A 16,953-nucleotide genomic window follows, 5' to 3' on the forward strand; every position below is an offset into this window, starting at 1 on the left:
CATGGGTCCAGAGAATCTTCACTGGCATCTTATCAATCTTCCTGTTTTATCTTCCTGTGGCTGTTGCCAACTTCCCTTTACTTCCGGTGACTATATTAACACCTTGCAAGACCAAATCTAGAACCCTAGTCACTTCCTCATCTGAGAAGCATGTGATGAACGAGTTGGACTGTGGATCCCCTTAGGCTCAAAACCCGCCTACTGCACATATTTAGAGTGTTCCATAATGGCCCTTCAGACATCCCCATACACCTAGACAATGAACTTATGAAAAGGTCATGTGAAAATAATGCTTTAACTGTAGTAACTAAAAAACATTTGTTCCTTCATGCACAACCACTTCTGAGTGTGTCTACAGGTGTGAAGTCCTGTGCTAAGAACTGGGGGTGCAAGGAGGCTCAGATAAACATGATCTATTTCCTGTGGGAGTTACAGTCTGGTTCAGGGGTCAGACAGTAATAAGTTATTCCATCAAATATTCCCTTCCTCTTTTCCTTCATAGCATAAACATTTACTGAACCCTTGTTATAATGCAGGCACTGTGCTTGATGCTGGGGATAAGTACATGAGAAATTTAGAGCCCATGTACTTAAAGAGATCACAATTGGGTGGAACAAGATAGACACAGAAGGTTTTATAGAGGGTTAAATGTAATGACATCAGTGTGTATACTCGAGAGATCTCTTTTGGGATTAGGGATAGTTAGAAAAGGGAGGTGATACATACACTTGAAAGGTCTGTGGGGCATCTGGGTGGCTCAGTCAGTTAAGCATCCAGCTCTTGATTTCGGCTCAGGTCATGATCTTGTGGTTCGTGGGATCAAGTCCCGAGTCTTGATGCTTGGCATTTTTTCTCTAGCTCTCTCTGCCCTCCAACCCTCGCTTTACATGTGCACACGCATGTTCTTTCTCTCAAAATAAAGAAATAAACACTTTTTAAAAAAGAAAGCTTTGTAAAGTAGAGAGGTCTAAACGATGGCATAAGGAATGATGGGCAAAAAGCACAGTGCATAGAAGCAATATAAAATGCTTCATAAAAGAGGCATTTATGGAGCTATTAGTCAGTTGTAGGCCTGGGCACAGCATGCACATGAGAGGAGGTGGCATCCTGGAGTGGCACCAATTGTCCAGTGTCAGTGACAAGAGTGGGAAATACAAAAACACCGGGTGAATGTCCTGAATGGCCTTGTAGGTTAGAATAAGCTGGACTTTTTTATTTTTTATTTTTTATTTTTAATGTAGGTGATTTGAGAACCACTGTCAGAATTCAGGTGAATTAAAGCTGGTTGAATCGCAGCTTCTTTTTTTTATTCAGTTTGTGCCTTTAAGCAATTTACTGAACCCTTCTGAGCCTCAGGTTCTTCCTCTGTAGTTTTTTAATGTTTATTTATTTATTTTGAGAGAGAGAGAGAGAGAGAGAGAGAGAGAGCACGATCAGGGGAAGGGCAGAGAGAGAGGGAGAGAGAGAGAGAAAGAATCCCAAGAAGGCTCCGTGCTGCTAGCACAGAGCCTGACACAGGGCCTGAAATCACAAACTGTGAGATCATGACTTGAGCCGAAACCAAGGGTTGGACGCTTTACGGATTGAGCCACTCAGGCATCCCTCTTCCTCTTTAAATGAGGCCAGTGAAAGCCTCCTTAAAGCTTATGAGGATTTAAAACTTTAAATAAAATAGTATATGTTCAACGAATGGCTACACGAATGACTGACATTAGTTCCATCAATGATAGTTTGCTTCTTTTCAGCTTCTTTTACTCTATGATACAATTTGTGCCTTGAAAATAGGTTTGCTGGAAAGTGAAACGCCAGGTGAGGATAGAGGAGGTAAATTGTACAGAACCAGGGAAATAAGATGGCACAAATCGGGCCTGTGTGAGCACAGAGAAAAGGGAGGGTATCTGAGAGGTTTGTGGAGGTGGAAGGTTTGGAGTTCGATGGCACACTAGAGAGGATGGAGGCGAAGAAGAGGGAGCAATCCGTGATGATTCCTGAGCTTCTCATTTAGGCAAGTAGAACGTTTATTCTGAGCAGCATCTACAGCTCTGGCCTGCAATGTCCTGGGGTGTCTCCAGTTTTCTTGCATTGTGTGCAGAACTCTGAAAGTATTCCAGAATAAACGAACACTAACGTACTCCAAGCCTCCGTGTTTCAGTTAAAAGCATCCACATCCCCCAGTCACCCAGACCCAATGTCTAGCATCTGCCTTGACTCATTCTTCTCGTTCATTCCCCACGCCCGGTGATTCATCTGGTTTCAGTTTATTTCTTACAAAATACCTCCTCCACATCTTGTTTCTTGGCCATTCTGACCATAACCTCTCAATTTTCAAGATCAGCCCTTTACCCCTCCTCTGTCTCTCGGTTCCTAGCTGCCTCACTTCAGACTCTCCTCCAAATACCTCCCATTCTGCTTCTCTCCTTATTAGAACATAATCTGTTGCTAGTAACAAGACAAAAAACAAAACAAAACATTCCTGCTGTGCTCTTCCCAGCCAAGTTTATTTTCCCTCCTTCATATCCACTCAGTTTTCTTTGCATCACAGAAGGTTCTGTCAAGTCTGTGTTTGCCTCAGCAAGAATGCCCATTCCTCTGTATCAATTTTATTTTTTTAAAGTTCATTTATTATTTATTTTGAGAGAGAGAGAAAGTGAGTGGGGGGGGGGAGAGAGAGAGAGAGAGAGAGAGAGAGAGAGAGAGAGAGAGAATCCTAAGGAGGCTCCACACTGTCAGCAGAGAGCCTCATGTGGGGCTCCAACTCACAAACCATGAGATCATGCCCATGGCCAAAGTTGGACACTTAACCAACTGAACAAACCCAGTGCCCCTCCTCTGTATATTTTGGAGAGCAAAACAGAGTTCTGGGAGTCATGTGAACCTAGGTTTGAATCCTGCTTTTGCCACCTGCTATGTGTGTGACCTTGAACAGGTCACACTTTAGCTCCTCATTTTTTCTAACATAGTGGGGTCTCCCTGAACTGTATTTAAAATGTCTTTCCCTCCCCAAGGAATCCCTTCCTCATTCCCTATTCACTTTTCTCCATAGCATGTTCCAACTTTTATATACCGTATACAATATTTTTGTTTTTGTGGGTTTTTTGCTGTCAAGCTTACTAGAATGTAAGCTGTGCATGAAGAAGGCATTTATTTATTTTCTTCTCTGTGTATTTCCAGTAGCCAGTACAGGATCTGGTATATAGGGGTTTCTCAGGAAATATTTGATGGATGAATAAATGAATGGGGAACTGTTTTATTATCTCCCACATCTCTTTTGAGGGTTAAGTGAAATCCCATATGTCAGAAGTGCAGTGAAGCGTGTGGTGCAGAGAAGAAGATGCTGGTTATCATAGCCCTCACCTTTTTTTTCTTTAAAGGTTTGATTTATTTTTGAGAGAGAGAGAGAGCTTGAGCGGGAGAGGGGCAGAGAGAGAGGGAAGCAGAGGATCCGAAGTGGGCTCTGTGCTGACATCAGGGAGCCCAATGTGGGAGAACTGTGGGATCATGAGCTGTGAAATCATGACCTGGGCTGAAGTCATATGCTCAACCAACTGAGACACCCAGGTGCCTTGGTCCTCACCTTTGATGACTATTCAAATCCTTTTTGCACTTGAGATTTTTCTTAAACAAGGGCCAACTTGCCCAGAAAGTGTCCCTGACTACCCAGTTCTCCCATTTTTCCTGAATTTCCACTGTACTCAAAATCTGGCCTGTTACATTTTAACAAGGAATAATAATCTGTCCTGCTTATCACTCTCTTCCCGTGTGCATTTTCTTTAAAGTTAAAGAATAGAATCCCTATGCTTAAGAAAATACAAAACAAATACTAGCTGAACAAAAGTTGTAGATTGGTTAATATTCTTTTATACAAATGTATGCTTCAGAGTGCTTTCAAAAACGAGGGACTGCGTCAAGTCATGTAGTTCAAGTTACTGAGCCATAGAACTATGTGTAATGTAGTAATAACAATAAGAGTTATTTGAGTAGTCTTTATTATATTAATTCAATTATTCCTCACAACAGCACATTGAGATGTGAGTATTGTTGTCCCCATTTTTCAGGTAGAAGAAGAAGTCTAGTTTTATTGAGTTGCTTGCCCAGGCTCACAGAGTGACTAAATCAGAGAGCCCAGGATTAAGGCTCAGCCCTATTTGACCCCCGGAGACCATGCACTTCACCCCATGCAATAAATGTTTTACTTGCCACAAGGGAAGAGGGAAAATGACCACAAATGGATCAGATTAATTTATTAAAACTACTGGAAAAAGAAAACAAAACTATATGTGTAGTGGTGACTTATTAGTGTCATTTTTGTAGAACAGGGTAGAATTATAGAAGCCACTAATGTAAAAATAAAATGCTTCAGAGGAATGTCACTTTAAATTATATAGGAATATCAGAAAATGTGAGAATTTTTGGCCTAGACACTTGCTCATTCATTAGTCTATTCATTCACTGTGGCACTGGGAATACAATGGTGAGCAAAAAAAGAGAGACAGCATCTCTGCTTTCATAGAGCTTACCACCTTAGAAGAGATCCATGTCAACCAACGTGTTATATGCTAACAGCTGTATAATTTCATTAGGAATAGGTGCTTTCATGAAAAGCATCAGAGATTGATGTGATCAAACAGACAAAAACAACCTGGGGTCAGAGAAAACTAGTGAAGAAGTGATACTGAGATGAGATACCACAGATGAATAGGATATGGTGCCTAAAGGGTGTGGAGATGAGTATTCCAACCAAAATGCAGTGAAAAGGAACAGAAGGTGTTTGGGAAGTGCAACAAAGGAAGGCTGCAAGGTGGGCAGGGTTTATTTACACTCTAAGAGAAATGGGGAGCCAGCCACAATGGTTTTAAGGAGGGTGACATGATCCAATTTGCATTTTGGAAAGAGCATTCTTATGCCACTCTAAAAATGGATTGGAGGGAGCCAAGATTGGATTTAGGGAGACTTTAGAAAGCTATGCTGGAATCCAGGAAAGTGGTGGTGATTGCTTAGTCTTTGGAGTTGGTGATGGAGAACAAAGCAGATACAAGAAATCAGAATTTTTAGGAAGGAAAATTGAGGAAATTGAGTAAAGGGTTGTGTGTAGGACCTGTAAAGGGTAAATCTAAGTTTTCAGCCTTGTGCAGTTAAGGAAGTAGACATGTGGGGGTGGTTTTCCTGAAAAGATCCAGAAAAAAATCAAGCTTTAGGGTAGGGTAAGAATATGGGCAGATCTTGGGGCACCCGGGTGGTTCAGTTGGTTAAGTGTCTGCCTCTCGATTTCAGCTCAGGTTGTGATCTCGCGGTTTTGTGAGTTCAAGCCCCACATCGGGCTCAGTGCGGGCAGCGCAGAGCCTGCTTGGGATTCTCTCTCTCCCTCTCTCTCCACCCCCACTGTTTCTGTCTCTCTCAAAAGAAAGAAAGAAAGAAGGAAAGAAGGAAAGAAAGAAAGAAAGAAAGAAAGAAAGAAAGAAAGAAAGAGAAAGAAAGAAAGAAAGAAAGAAGGGCAGATCTTGGGTTTCATTTTGAACATTTGCTGAATGTTTCATACCTTTGACAACCAAAAGAATGGACTAACTTGCTAAGATATTGCAATCTTTTCACTTACAATTTGAGAAAACTCAGACCCAGAGACTGTCCAAGAACATATAGACTTGGGATTAAAAACCAAATTTCTTTTACCTACGAGCTTTTACCTATGAGCATTTTTCTAATAGGAAATCAGTTCCATACTTGTGAATGTTAGCAAGCAAGACTTGTTAAATATTTGAATATGATTCCAAGGAAGATTTGGCAATTTCCTGCCTTATAATTTAAATAATAACAGTAATGAAGAATAATTATTATGCTAATAGATACTATTTAATGAATATCTACTATGTGTTTAAATAGTTCGCATATGAATTCTCAGCTGCTTCAGTGGTGTTGTCCTAACCCTCAATTAAGGCAAAGAGATAACTGATAAAACCTTTCAAAGAGTTTACCAAACCTAAATCACAGAAAAAGCAGTGACACTCATTTCAGAAGCCCATACTAACTCTAGATCAACTTTTCTTCATCTCATGACTTCTGTATATCTTCCATATATCCATATATCTAAAATATAGTTATTTCAACAAATTTCACTTCACAAGAATTTGTATCAGTTTTTTTTTTCATCTGCCCAATTTTTCATTAATTTAGAACATTAATGAAAAGGGAAATGTGTGTATATATTTCATGAAGTTAGTGTGAAACTGCTTGCTTGTTATGTTGTTATTGGTGAAACTTCTTGATTATATCCTTTGTACTCTAGGCAGTGGTCAATTGGCAAACTACAGCCCTTAGGTAAAACTTGGCCTGCTATCTATTTTTTTTTTAAGTTATAGTGGAACACTGACATGCCTGCTCGATTATGAATTGCCAATGGCTGTTTTCACACCAAAACAGTAGAGTGGAGAAGTTGCTGCAGAGATCATGCCAGCAAAGCCAAAAATATGTACTATGTAGAAAAAGAAAAGAAAAGAGAAGGGGAGGAGAGCGGAGGGGAGTGGGGGGAAGGGGAAGGAGAAAGGCCCCTGGGTTGCCTCAGTCAGTTGAGCTTCCTGCTTCAGCTCAGGTCATGATCTCACAGCTCAGCTCCTGGGTTCCAGCCCCATGTCGGGCTCTTTGCTGACAGCTCAGAACCTGGAGCCTGCTTCAGATTCTTTGTCTTCCTCTCTCTCTGTCCCTCCTCTGCTCAGGCTCTGTCTCTCTCAAAAGTAAATAAACATTTTAAAAAAACATGTACTGTGTGCCCCTTGCAGCCCAAATTTTCTGACCCTTCCTCTAGAACAATCACTATTAGTTTTTTGTAGGGTCATCATTTGATACTGGGTTTATCAAGTACCTGTCTCCAAGCCTGTACCATTCCTTACTTTAAAGATCTTGATGGCATGATAAAGTTGATATATCAGATTATCAGGCTTTGATCTGTGTTTCTGATGTGTAATTATCCATGGAAATGGAAGGGTAATAAATATACCACAACTAAGGAAATAATTTTTTTGTAAGATAAAGTCTCATAGTATGTTGTTATTATTTTGTAGATTTGTAAATTTTATTTAAAACCTGGAGAATAACCAAGGTCGAATTGGCCTTTGAAATTATTCAGTAATGAGCCCTACTAAGGAAAAGGCTTTCCAATGGAGCATTTGTGAAAATATACAATGTAAATATGTAATTATATAGTAAGCATTTATTTTTAAAAAAAATTAATATTAGGGGGTGCCTGGGTGTCTCAGTTGGTTAAGCATTTGACTCTTGATTTCAGCTCAGGTATTTGATCTCACAGTTCTTGGCTGATAGCACAGAGCCTGCTTGGGAGTCTCTCTCTCTCCCTTTCTCTCTGCTCCTCCCCTGCTTGTGTTCGCTCTCTCTAAAAATAAATAAATATTTTTTAAAAAATGCATGTTAGGTGATAACTGCAAGTAAATTCTGTCTTTTATTTTGATAATAGACTATAAAACCCAGAAAAAAAGGCTGAAGAATATTTTACCCACTACATAATATAAGCAAATAATAGCAAGAAACTTTCCTTTGTTGTTTTATTCACTATTTCTTAAAGTATGATTCATCTGCATCAGAAGATTTTAGAATATATTTCAAAAAGTGGCAACTCCTAGGCCCCCTTCTTCATCTACAAAATTGGAATCTTTAGAGGAAGGCTTAGGCATGTGCATTTTTAACAGTGCTGGGACTTTATTTTTATGTACACTGGAGTATGAGAACCTCTGATTTAGTTCAAATGCTGTCACCTGTCTGGTATAATCAGTTGAAACTAGGGTCAATTTCCTTTATGTAAAAGGTCTCCTATTTCACTGGTAGCCCCAGTAAGCTATTGTTAAAATGCCAAGTATACATGGGATACAATAATAGACAATAAACTAGGTTAATTAAAGGGATGCTACTAAATTAGAAAGTGCCAATTGTAAAAGGTTTATTATGAATGTAATGATCTTGAAGCATTGGAAATAATTAGCATTTAAATTAAGTTGTAGGTTAGCCACATTAGGAAAGGTTAGCTTGCTATGAATTTTTATAAGGCTATGATGTTATTTATGGATTGATTTGAGCATTGACTATAACCTAATTTAATGAAAATTTTGGAATAATAAAATTGTCATTATTAACTGAGCTGCACATTAATTTTGAAATTTTCTTGAACACATTTTCACTGGAATAACTATTAAAATTTATGCAAGATAAATATGGATGTAAAGTTATATATGTAATATTTAAGTAATTTTAATACTTTATTACTATGATTAGATATATTAAGCTACTCAAAAGGGTCATAGTCACCAGGAGTGTGGCTTTGTTTCAACTGTATTTTTTTCCTGAAATTTTAGGTTGTGTGTGTGGTAAATAATTTCAAAGGAAGACAACCAGAAAATGAACATCTCCACATGGATAACCTGGCACAGATGCCAATGATCAGCATTCCTCGTGTAGAAAGTCCTTTGGAAAAGGTAACATCTGTACAGGTGATTCATAATTTAAATTCTCAAATGTGATTGTTATCTAGAGCAAATGAATAATCATTCCTGCAAGTTCCTGCACATTTTTGATTTACTGAAACAAATTTAGAGTCTAATGTGGTATTTAGCAAGAGTTTAGTCACTGAAGACATCATCTTAGAAGAATGCATATCACATTGAAAATATTTCTTTGAATACCACATGCTAAGAGCTGAGTATACATGGAATATATTCTGTACTTTGCCATAACTTTGAGATAAGGAACATTGTGCAATGGTCTCATACAGGGGGAAATTACAAGATATTTTTATTTGAGAATACATGCATTTTTTAATATATTTCATTCTTTCCAGGCTCTATTTATGTGAGAAACTGCTTAGTATAATGCCTAGGACATAACAGTGCTCAATGAATTTCATTGAATCTCATTATAGAAAGGTCTGGTCTCATTATAGAAAGGTCTAATGACAGGAAAACACCGATCAGGCCCTTCCTAATCAGGGAGGTACTGAAGGAAAGATTGGGAAGGATGGAGCCAGACCAGGCTGCTCTTTGAATGGCAAGTCAAGGCTTCATTAGACATGACAATGAACACAGAAGCCAAATAGTTAACAAAAATTTTTCTTGAGACTTTTTCTTGAGACTAATCTTGTGAACTAGAGAGGGTAATATTTCTTAAATGAGGATGCAGTTATGTACATTTGTAATTGGTTAAAAGATTGCTCCGAGGGTTACTAAAAGTATCCTCATCCCTGTCCATCTCCACATTTTGATCAATACATTAGATGAAGAGATCAATTACATGCTAATCAGGAGCTTCGATGGTGTCAATCAACGAGGGATAATTAATACATCAGTTGAGAGAATAAAAGAGAGACTAGATGCAATTAACAACTAGAAATAAAGCACATGTTTTGTATTTGGATTTAAAAAGAAGTTCATGTAGGGTAGGGTACATCTAGGTTAGCTGCACAAACAAAAACAGGCTCAGAGGGTATTGTAGGTTACCATTCAGCATGTGTCAACCGCATGTTATTGCTGCCAAGTTATATGATCTTACGTTCCATTTAGGGAAGATAATATCCTGAATGAGAGCATTAATAGTTTGCTGTGCTCAGACTAACTTGGAATACTGAATACTGCCCTTGGTGGCATAGTTTTAAGGTGGGCATCATAAAATAGAGTAGTCGGTACTCAAATATTTGTTAAATGAGCAAATGAATGTGCCCAAGATGGTGGTGCGTGGACTCAAAGTCATGGATTATGAAAGCCTGTGGAAGGAACAGAACATGATTAGAGAAAAAGAGAACTCATGGAAGACGCAGTAACTTTCCATATATATCTGAAGGACTACCGTATGGCAGAGGGATGTGATTTGTTCTGCTGGGGCCTCAGAGGTCACAATTAGGTTGAAAAGAAAGTGTAAGAAGACAAATAATGTCAAGAAAGAAGGAAAAATTTTCTAAAAATGGAATGGCTTCCTTAAGAGCAACGAAATTTCCTTTTATGATAAGGATCCAAGAACAGTTAAATAATCACTTGTCCATTGTACTATGGAGGGAATTCAAGCATCACAGTGAGGATAGAGGTTCTGGATCATCATTATAATAATAGTAATAATAATAATAATAATAATAATAATAATTACCGTTTAATTATCATTCATCATGTGTCAGGTACTATGCAGATTGCTTATGTAAATCCAACAAATATACTCCTATGCTCTGCAAATACAACTTCATTCCTTACAACAATTTTATTTATTTTTTTTGATAAATTTTTTTTTTAATATATGAAATTTATTGTCAAACCTTACAACAATTTTAAAGCTGGGTGTCATTATAGTGGCAAATGCTAATAGTCCAAAGAAGACCTTCTCCCCTTCTTTCTTTTAGTAACTGAATTCCCCAATCCAATTTTAGCTACATCCACCACTGCCCAGCCATAATCTGTATTTCCCAGCTACCATTGCAGTCAGACGTGACCGTGCAGCTAAGTTTAGAACAATGGGATGTAAGCAGAAGTGGTAAGCACAACCTCTGGTTCGTCGCTTGAAGATTCTTGTCTCTGTCTCTTCTCCCTCTTCTCATCAAGTGGAAAAGGTAGTGACTAGAAGTAATCTTTAACTTTTTTAAATGACCAATCCATTTTGACAGTGTAGGTTCCTGGCTGAGCTCATGAAACAGTCCACATACACCCTCTAGGTGGTTCTGAAAAAGAAATAAACTTCTTTCCTTTCTGAACCATTGGATTGCTTTCATCTCTTTGGCACAGTGGCTTAGCTGATGCCATATGACAGTAAATGTCTCCATTGTAGAGTTACGGAAACTGAACTCCCAACTAGTTAAGCAGTTTGTAAAAGTCCACATCATTGATGAGCAACAAATCTATACAGTGTGACATTTCAAGATACATGTATTGTACAAAATTAGATCTTTTTTAGCTCAAGAAATAAAGATAGAAAGCAGCAGAATTTAGGAAGAAATATTAGACATATTTGGAAGACAATGGTCTGGGTAGCAATTAGTGTTCATTTTATATACCTTGGAAGTTAACTTGAACATTAATTACTATCTTCTGTTTAACATATTTATTTGTATAAGGATTCTTTAGTGGCCTCCTAGCATTGCCAAATATTCTGATACACCATTACATCCTTCTATATATACAGTGTATATTATATACATATGTATATATATATAATTCCTGTTGTTGAATTTATGCAAATTGATTTTCATTTATAGTGATTTTTAAAATATGAAAGCAAAAATATTCTACTAGAATCTATGGATTTCAAGATATCCGTGTTTATTAACTTCTTTCATTCAGTTTTTGTTTGTTTATGACAAACTCATGTGCTCTGTTTTTACCTTGGTGGTAGTTAGGGAACAAAGATGATTTGAATCTGATTCGGTTCTCCCCTTTGCCCACCGAAGTGCACTGTCACATGCCTTGCTGAGCTCCGACTCTGCTTCCCACTCTATTCCCCGTTTGCAGGCAGAATGCTGTGTGCACAGGGCAGGGTCTACTCCTGCGACACACAGATCACACACAGGAAGACCATGAATCAAGGTGCTGGGGACACATCTCAGGCTTCCCTGTGGAGCTCTGCTGCTAAGACGACATGTATTTGTGCTCATTAGCTGGAAAGGGAGGAAGGCCATCACTTAAGGAAGCCCACAATGTTTCTCTTTCTTTTATGATAAGGAGTACTTGGAGTAAATATATTGCTTTTCATCATAGCTCACGATGGGAAACAAGTGAATGCAAAATTCTTCCCAACAGTTTGATCTTAGGAATTGATAGTTGGAGGGTGGCATTAGGTTCTTAAAGCTGGCCCTCTGAGGAGAGAAAGGGAGTCCAGTATTAAAGTTCCAACTGCAGGCACGCCAGTCGTTTAAGCACTGTTACGCCAAGCTGTCGTTTTCTGCTTGTCATTTTGTGCGGGGAAGGCAAAGGGTTTCTTTCCTTTAGAAGTTGTGTACTTATATAACCTCTTATGTTCAAAGTACATGTTTGATAAACTGTAAGCTACAGAGTAATTACAGCATGCCAGCATTCTTTATTTTTATGCCAGCGATTTATCCCTTAATTATAGGGAGTTTGTCATATAGTTAATTACCACAGTTTATGAGAAAAGTCATGATTTTTCTGAAAGCTAAGTAAATCTGAACATTCATTACATTTGGTTTTATGAAAAGAATTAATCATCTATGGAAGCTGGCCCATCATATCTCATAGTCCAGTAGATTTTTAAGTTGCCAATAACTTCATTACCGCTGTTTATAATAGCAAATCATAAAAGTCTAACTGTGTATCAGCCGTGAATGATTAAATCAATGTTGGTACATCCTACAATGGAATCTGGTGCATTATACTGCGGTGTTTCAGCTCACAGGTTCTGGAGGTAGACTAGCTGGGAATTTGGGACAATTTTGACCTTGGGCAGCTTATTCAAATACTCTGGATTCAGTGTTCTCATTCCTCGAATGGTCATTGTGAGAGTTGAGCAAGCTTATAGTAAAGCACTGAGAACAGTATCTGGAACCTGTAAAGCCCTTAACCATTGCCAGTGATAATTATTATTACCATTTAGCAGTTGAAATGGATAAGGTAAATCAAGATGTGGAAAGTTTTGATACATATTGTAAAATTTATCTTTTAAGTTGATATATATAAAATGTGTGTTATAAAATGTGTGTGTGTGTGTATAATGAAGCCAGTTATGCAAATTACCACACAAGATAATTTCTTTCTAGTAGGATCATTTATTTCTAGAAAAGAGCACATAGATGAGAGAGAGAGAGAAAAAGAGAGAAACTAGTTACCAACCTGAGAGCAATGCTTAAACCTAAGGAGGCAACTGAGAGAGTGGATCTGATTTCTTCTTTCTTTGCCTTCCTTCCTTCCCGTCCTTCCTGCCTCCCTCCCTCCTTCCCTTTCTCCCTTCCTTCCTTTCCTTTTTCATTTGTTTTCTCTTTTTCTTTCTGTAATGAATAATTGTATAACAAAAGCAATTACAACTTTTAAAAATTATCCAGTTTTCTTAAGCTGCTCTAAGGAGGTTCTGGTCATGCTTCCTCAGATTGACTACCACTGTGTTCAGATTTACCAAAGTCCCTTGGAAAGATTCCCTCAGAGCAATTTAAATCCTATGCTCCTTCCTCATGACTCACACGATCCTTTTTAAAGTGTTTGGTTTATTTTTATCTGCTGAATTGGGCATGGAGGCCTTGGTGTGGCTCAGATGCCTTTGTGCCCTCATGCCCAGGGTCCCGCTTCCTTTGGCACACCTGCAGCCAGCCATCCCCATTTCAGATACTGCATGGCCTGAGAAACCGCACACAAGCCCTGTGCATATGCCTTTTATTTATGGGATCCACAAATTCACACCCCACCAAGGCCCCAGAAAACCAACTTTGTTCATAGGTTGCACCACCCTTTCCTTTCAGACTCATCCTTTTCTGGCTCCTTCCTTTGAGGGCCCATGCATCTCAAACAAAAGCCTCAGTGGTGCTGGCTTCAGGATGTCTCCAAATACATGAAGATGTTCTTAATTACTCTTGGGAGTCCAAGAACCAAAAGTCTGACTCTCCTTCTAGGAAGTGGAGATGGAAACATTTACATATTCATTATCTTTAGTTCCTTATTTTAGCAAGAGCAAAGAATTAACATCTTAATAGCTGTGTTACTAGGAAAAACTAGATAGAGTAAAATTTTAGTCATTTCTACTAAATATCGTATAAATCGATCCAATTTGAAGGATGTCACCAAAGGGCAATTAAAATGTTTCTTTGTCAATAAAGAAGCTCAATATTGCAGAATTGGCTAAAATCCTATAGAATCCCAGTAATACCCCAAAATTTCAAAGAGTAAAGATGAGAGATAAGAGCAATCTCTGAGAGAAGGAGGAGTCTATTCTATTTAAAGCATAATTCAGCACCTTGAACCAACACCATTTTGAGACTGGATGAGCAAATAGGCAAATACACAACAAAAGAAAGTCTTCAGGCAAGAAGTTTTCCCTCTGGTCAAGCTTCTCATTAATATTGATTCATGGCAAATGAAGGAGTACTTTTCCTCAACTGAACGGGTGCTATAAATAGGGGGGAGAGTTGTCTTTATTTAAAAAAAAACAAAAAGCTAGCTCCAATACTTCACCATCTACTTAGAGTAGAGGTTAGGCTGAAGTGACTAGCAATAGTTCTGATGGTCCAACAACCATGAGAATGAAACTGTATAGGAATAAAGTGATAATCCTATAGTCTCAACTTTTTCTACCATTTCACTCATCAAATCACCAAAATTCTATTATAAAACTACACCCTCCATCTTTTCAGCTCAAGATCTAAGGTAAGGATTCCTTGACTATTTGTGGAACAATGTGGGGATAGCTAAATCTATTGGTCTTCCAGTGTAAATAATCAGGACAATTACTTAAATCCTTTATATGATATCATGACATAGATGAGAAAGACACATTTTACGAGTTAGAATATGTTTTTGAAAAAATTAATTACAAAAAATTTAAATTCATTATTAATAGTATTTTCTTTCCACTGTCAAGGAAATTAAAGAAAATATGTGAAATGAGAGATGAAAGGTAGGTGACACAATGGCACAATTAGGAAACTAATGCAAGAAAACAAAGAACATTATGACAGAATGGAAACCAATAGTAGAAACCATAAAGAACAAAATCCACACTGGAGAAAGACTTATCAGTATATTAAGGACAGGTTTCAGCATATGTAGTAAAAGAACAAGAATATAAAATTGACCAGAGAAAAGATAACAGATACAGAAGACATGCTACAGAAATCTAACATGAATCATTGTAGTTCCAGAAGAAAAGGACAAATAGAAGTATAGCAATATTCAGAGATATATATCAAGGAGACTTTTCCTTCAAATAAATACCTTCACTCTAGAAGAGTTAACTAGATACAAGGTAAAATTAAAATATATACTAAAACTTAGATTGTATTTCTCAGTGAAATTTTTGTATTTTATTACTGAAGAAAGAGTCCTATAAATTATGTGGGAGATGTTATTATTATTCCCAATTATTAACTATCCCCTTCCTTAGGCAGAGTATCCTTCCTGCTCCAATTATCTAGGATTTGGTCAATAACATCTGAATGAACCTGATTTATACCCCATTAGTCAGAAACCTGTAGAGACATCAAGAGTTTTGTCAACTTTGTTGCTTCTGGGCCTCTTTCCAGGAAAAGTTCATTTTCCTGATAGGGGCTGTTCCTTTAGCCTGGATCCTAAAACGGGAAGACAAGGGAAGCAGAAGGGTACCCAGCCAGCAACCTGGAGCAGATCTATAGAACCTGCCCACCAACATGTGGTATGAGGGAGAAATACATATTTGTTGTTGAAGCCACTGAGCTCTTGAGGTTTTAATATAGTATACCTAGTGAAAACTAACACACACACACCAAGGCAGAAAAAGTTGGTTACCTACCAAAGTCTGACAGCACACTGGGCTCAGACTTCTCTCTCTATAATAGTAGATGCCAGAATAGAAAGGAGTAGGAGTAGTGTTTTCGGAGTTTTCAAAGAAAAAGTTTGTGATGTCAGAATTCTGTTCCCACCCAGGGGTGCCTGGGTGGCTCAGTCAGTTAAGCATCCAACTTTGGCTCGAGTCATGATCTCATAGTTCGTGGGTTCGAGCCCCATGTCAGGCTCTGTGCTTACAGCTCAGAGCCTGGAACCTGCTTCGGATTCTGTGTCTCCCTCTCTCTCTGCCCCTTCCTCCATCATGCTCTGCCTCTGTCTCAAAAATAAGTAAAACATAAGAAAAATTTTTAAAAAATAATTCTATTCCTACCCAAAAGGTCATTTAAGTATTAAGACAACCATAAAATATCAGATATGTAAGAATTCAGAAATTATATTACTCATGAAAAGTTACCAGAAGATTTTTTACCAGTTAACTGAGCAGCACACCAATATCTAGAGCTCTCAAGTTAGAAAAGTCATTATAGGAGTGAATGGGCAAAAAGAATGGAAACCATTTACATAATTAATTAGAATTGACTATAGTAAATATAGTAACATAGAGAAAATTATAATTTTTAAACAGAAAATATATTTAAAAAGAAAATAATATAACAATGACAAGATGAGACAGAAATCCTAGATGTCAACAAAAGTAAAATTATGATAATTTCCAGCTTTTATGAAGGAGGGACTCAGCATCAATCTTTTGTTCTTGACATTGCTACCTAGAAAAATATAGATTCAAGCATTTTTAAAAGTAAAAGTTATCAAAAGTAATGAAAAACACCCTATAAAATGCCAGTAACAAAGTGTAAAGTATCAGCAACATATGTGTTAAAAGGTTAATGTCTGTAATATATGAAACATCCTAATTGAAAAATGGGCAAAGTTTATAAATATGCAATTATTAGAGATCAAATACAAATGGGAAATAAATATATGGAAAAGTATTCTCTGTCACCTTTTTCTCCTTTTTTCCCCTTTTTCTTCTTTTATTGAGGTATAATAGACCTATAACATTATATTAGATTCAGGTGTACAACATAATGATTTGATATTTGTGTATATCCCAAAATGATTACAATGAGTTAACATCTGTCACCATAGAGTTACTAATATTTTTTCTTATGATGAAGACATTATTTATAGTCTCAATGCTGCACATTGTTCCCATGACTTATTTTATAACTAGAAGTTTGTAGCTTTTGACTCCCTTCACCCATTTTGCCCATGCACCACCCCTTGCCTCTGGTAATTACTGACCTGTTCTCTGTATCTATGAGTTTTGTTTTTGTTTTTGTTTTTTTTTAGACTCCATGTATAAGAGAGATCATATGGTATTTGTCTTTTTCTGTAAACTTATTACTTAACAGTGTACCCTCAAGGTCCATCCATATTGTTGCAAATGGCAAGATTTCTTTCTTCTTTACGTTTAAATAATAGTCTGTTGTGTATAAAC

At 37.5% G+C, this 16,953-nt stretch overlaps 1 protein-coding gene across 2 annotated transcripts in view; it reads left to right on the top strand.

Moving 5' to 3' along the window:
- The window catches only part of PLPPR5 (phospholipid phosphatase related 5), a 123,890-nt gene that overhangs the window by 85,365 nt on the left and 21,572 nt on the right, over nucleotides 1-16,953 (top strand). Inside the window, exon 5 of one of the 2 annotated variants that reach the window (XM_060622856.3) lies at nucleotides 8,355-8,489. In XM_060622856.3, the coding sequence (XP_060478839.1) occupies nucleotides 8,355-8,489 (135 nt within the window). The remainder of the gene's footprint in view (nucleotides 1-8,354; nucleotides 8,490-16,953) is intronic. The other variant, XM_060622857.3, reaches the window with a different exon arrangement.

Source organism: Panthera onca, chromosome C1 (genome assembly GCF_046562875.1).
Source record: "Panthera onca isolate mPanOnc1 chromosome C1, mPanOnc1 haplotype 2, whole genome shotgun sequence".
NCBI classification, from domain to species: Eukaryota; Metazoa; Chordata; class Mammalia; order Carnivora; family Felidae; genus Panthera; species Panthera onca.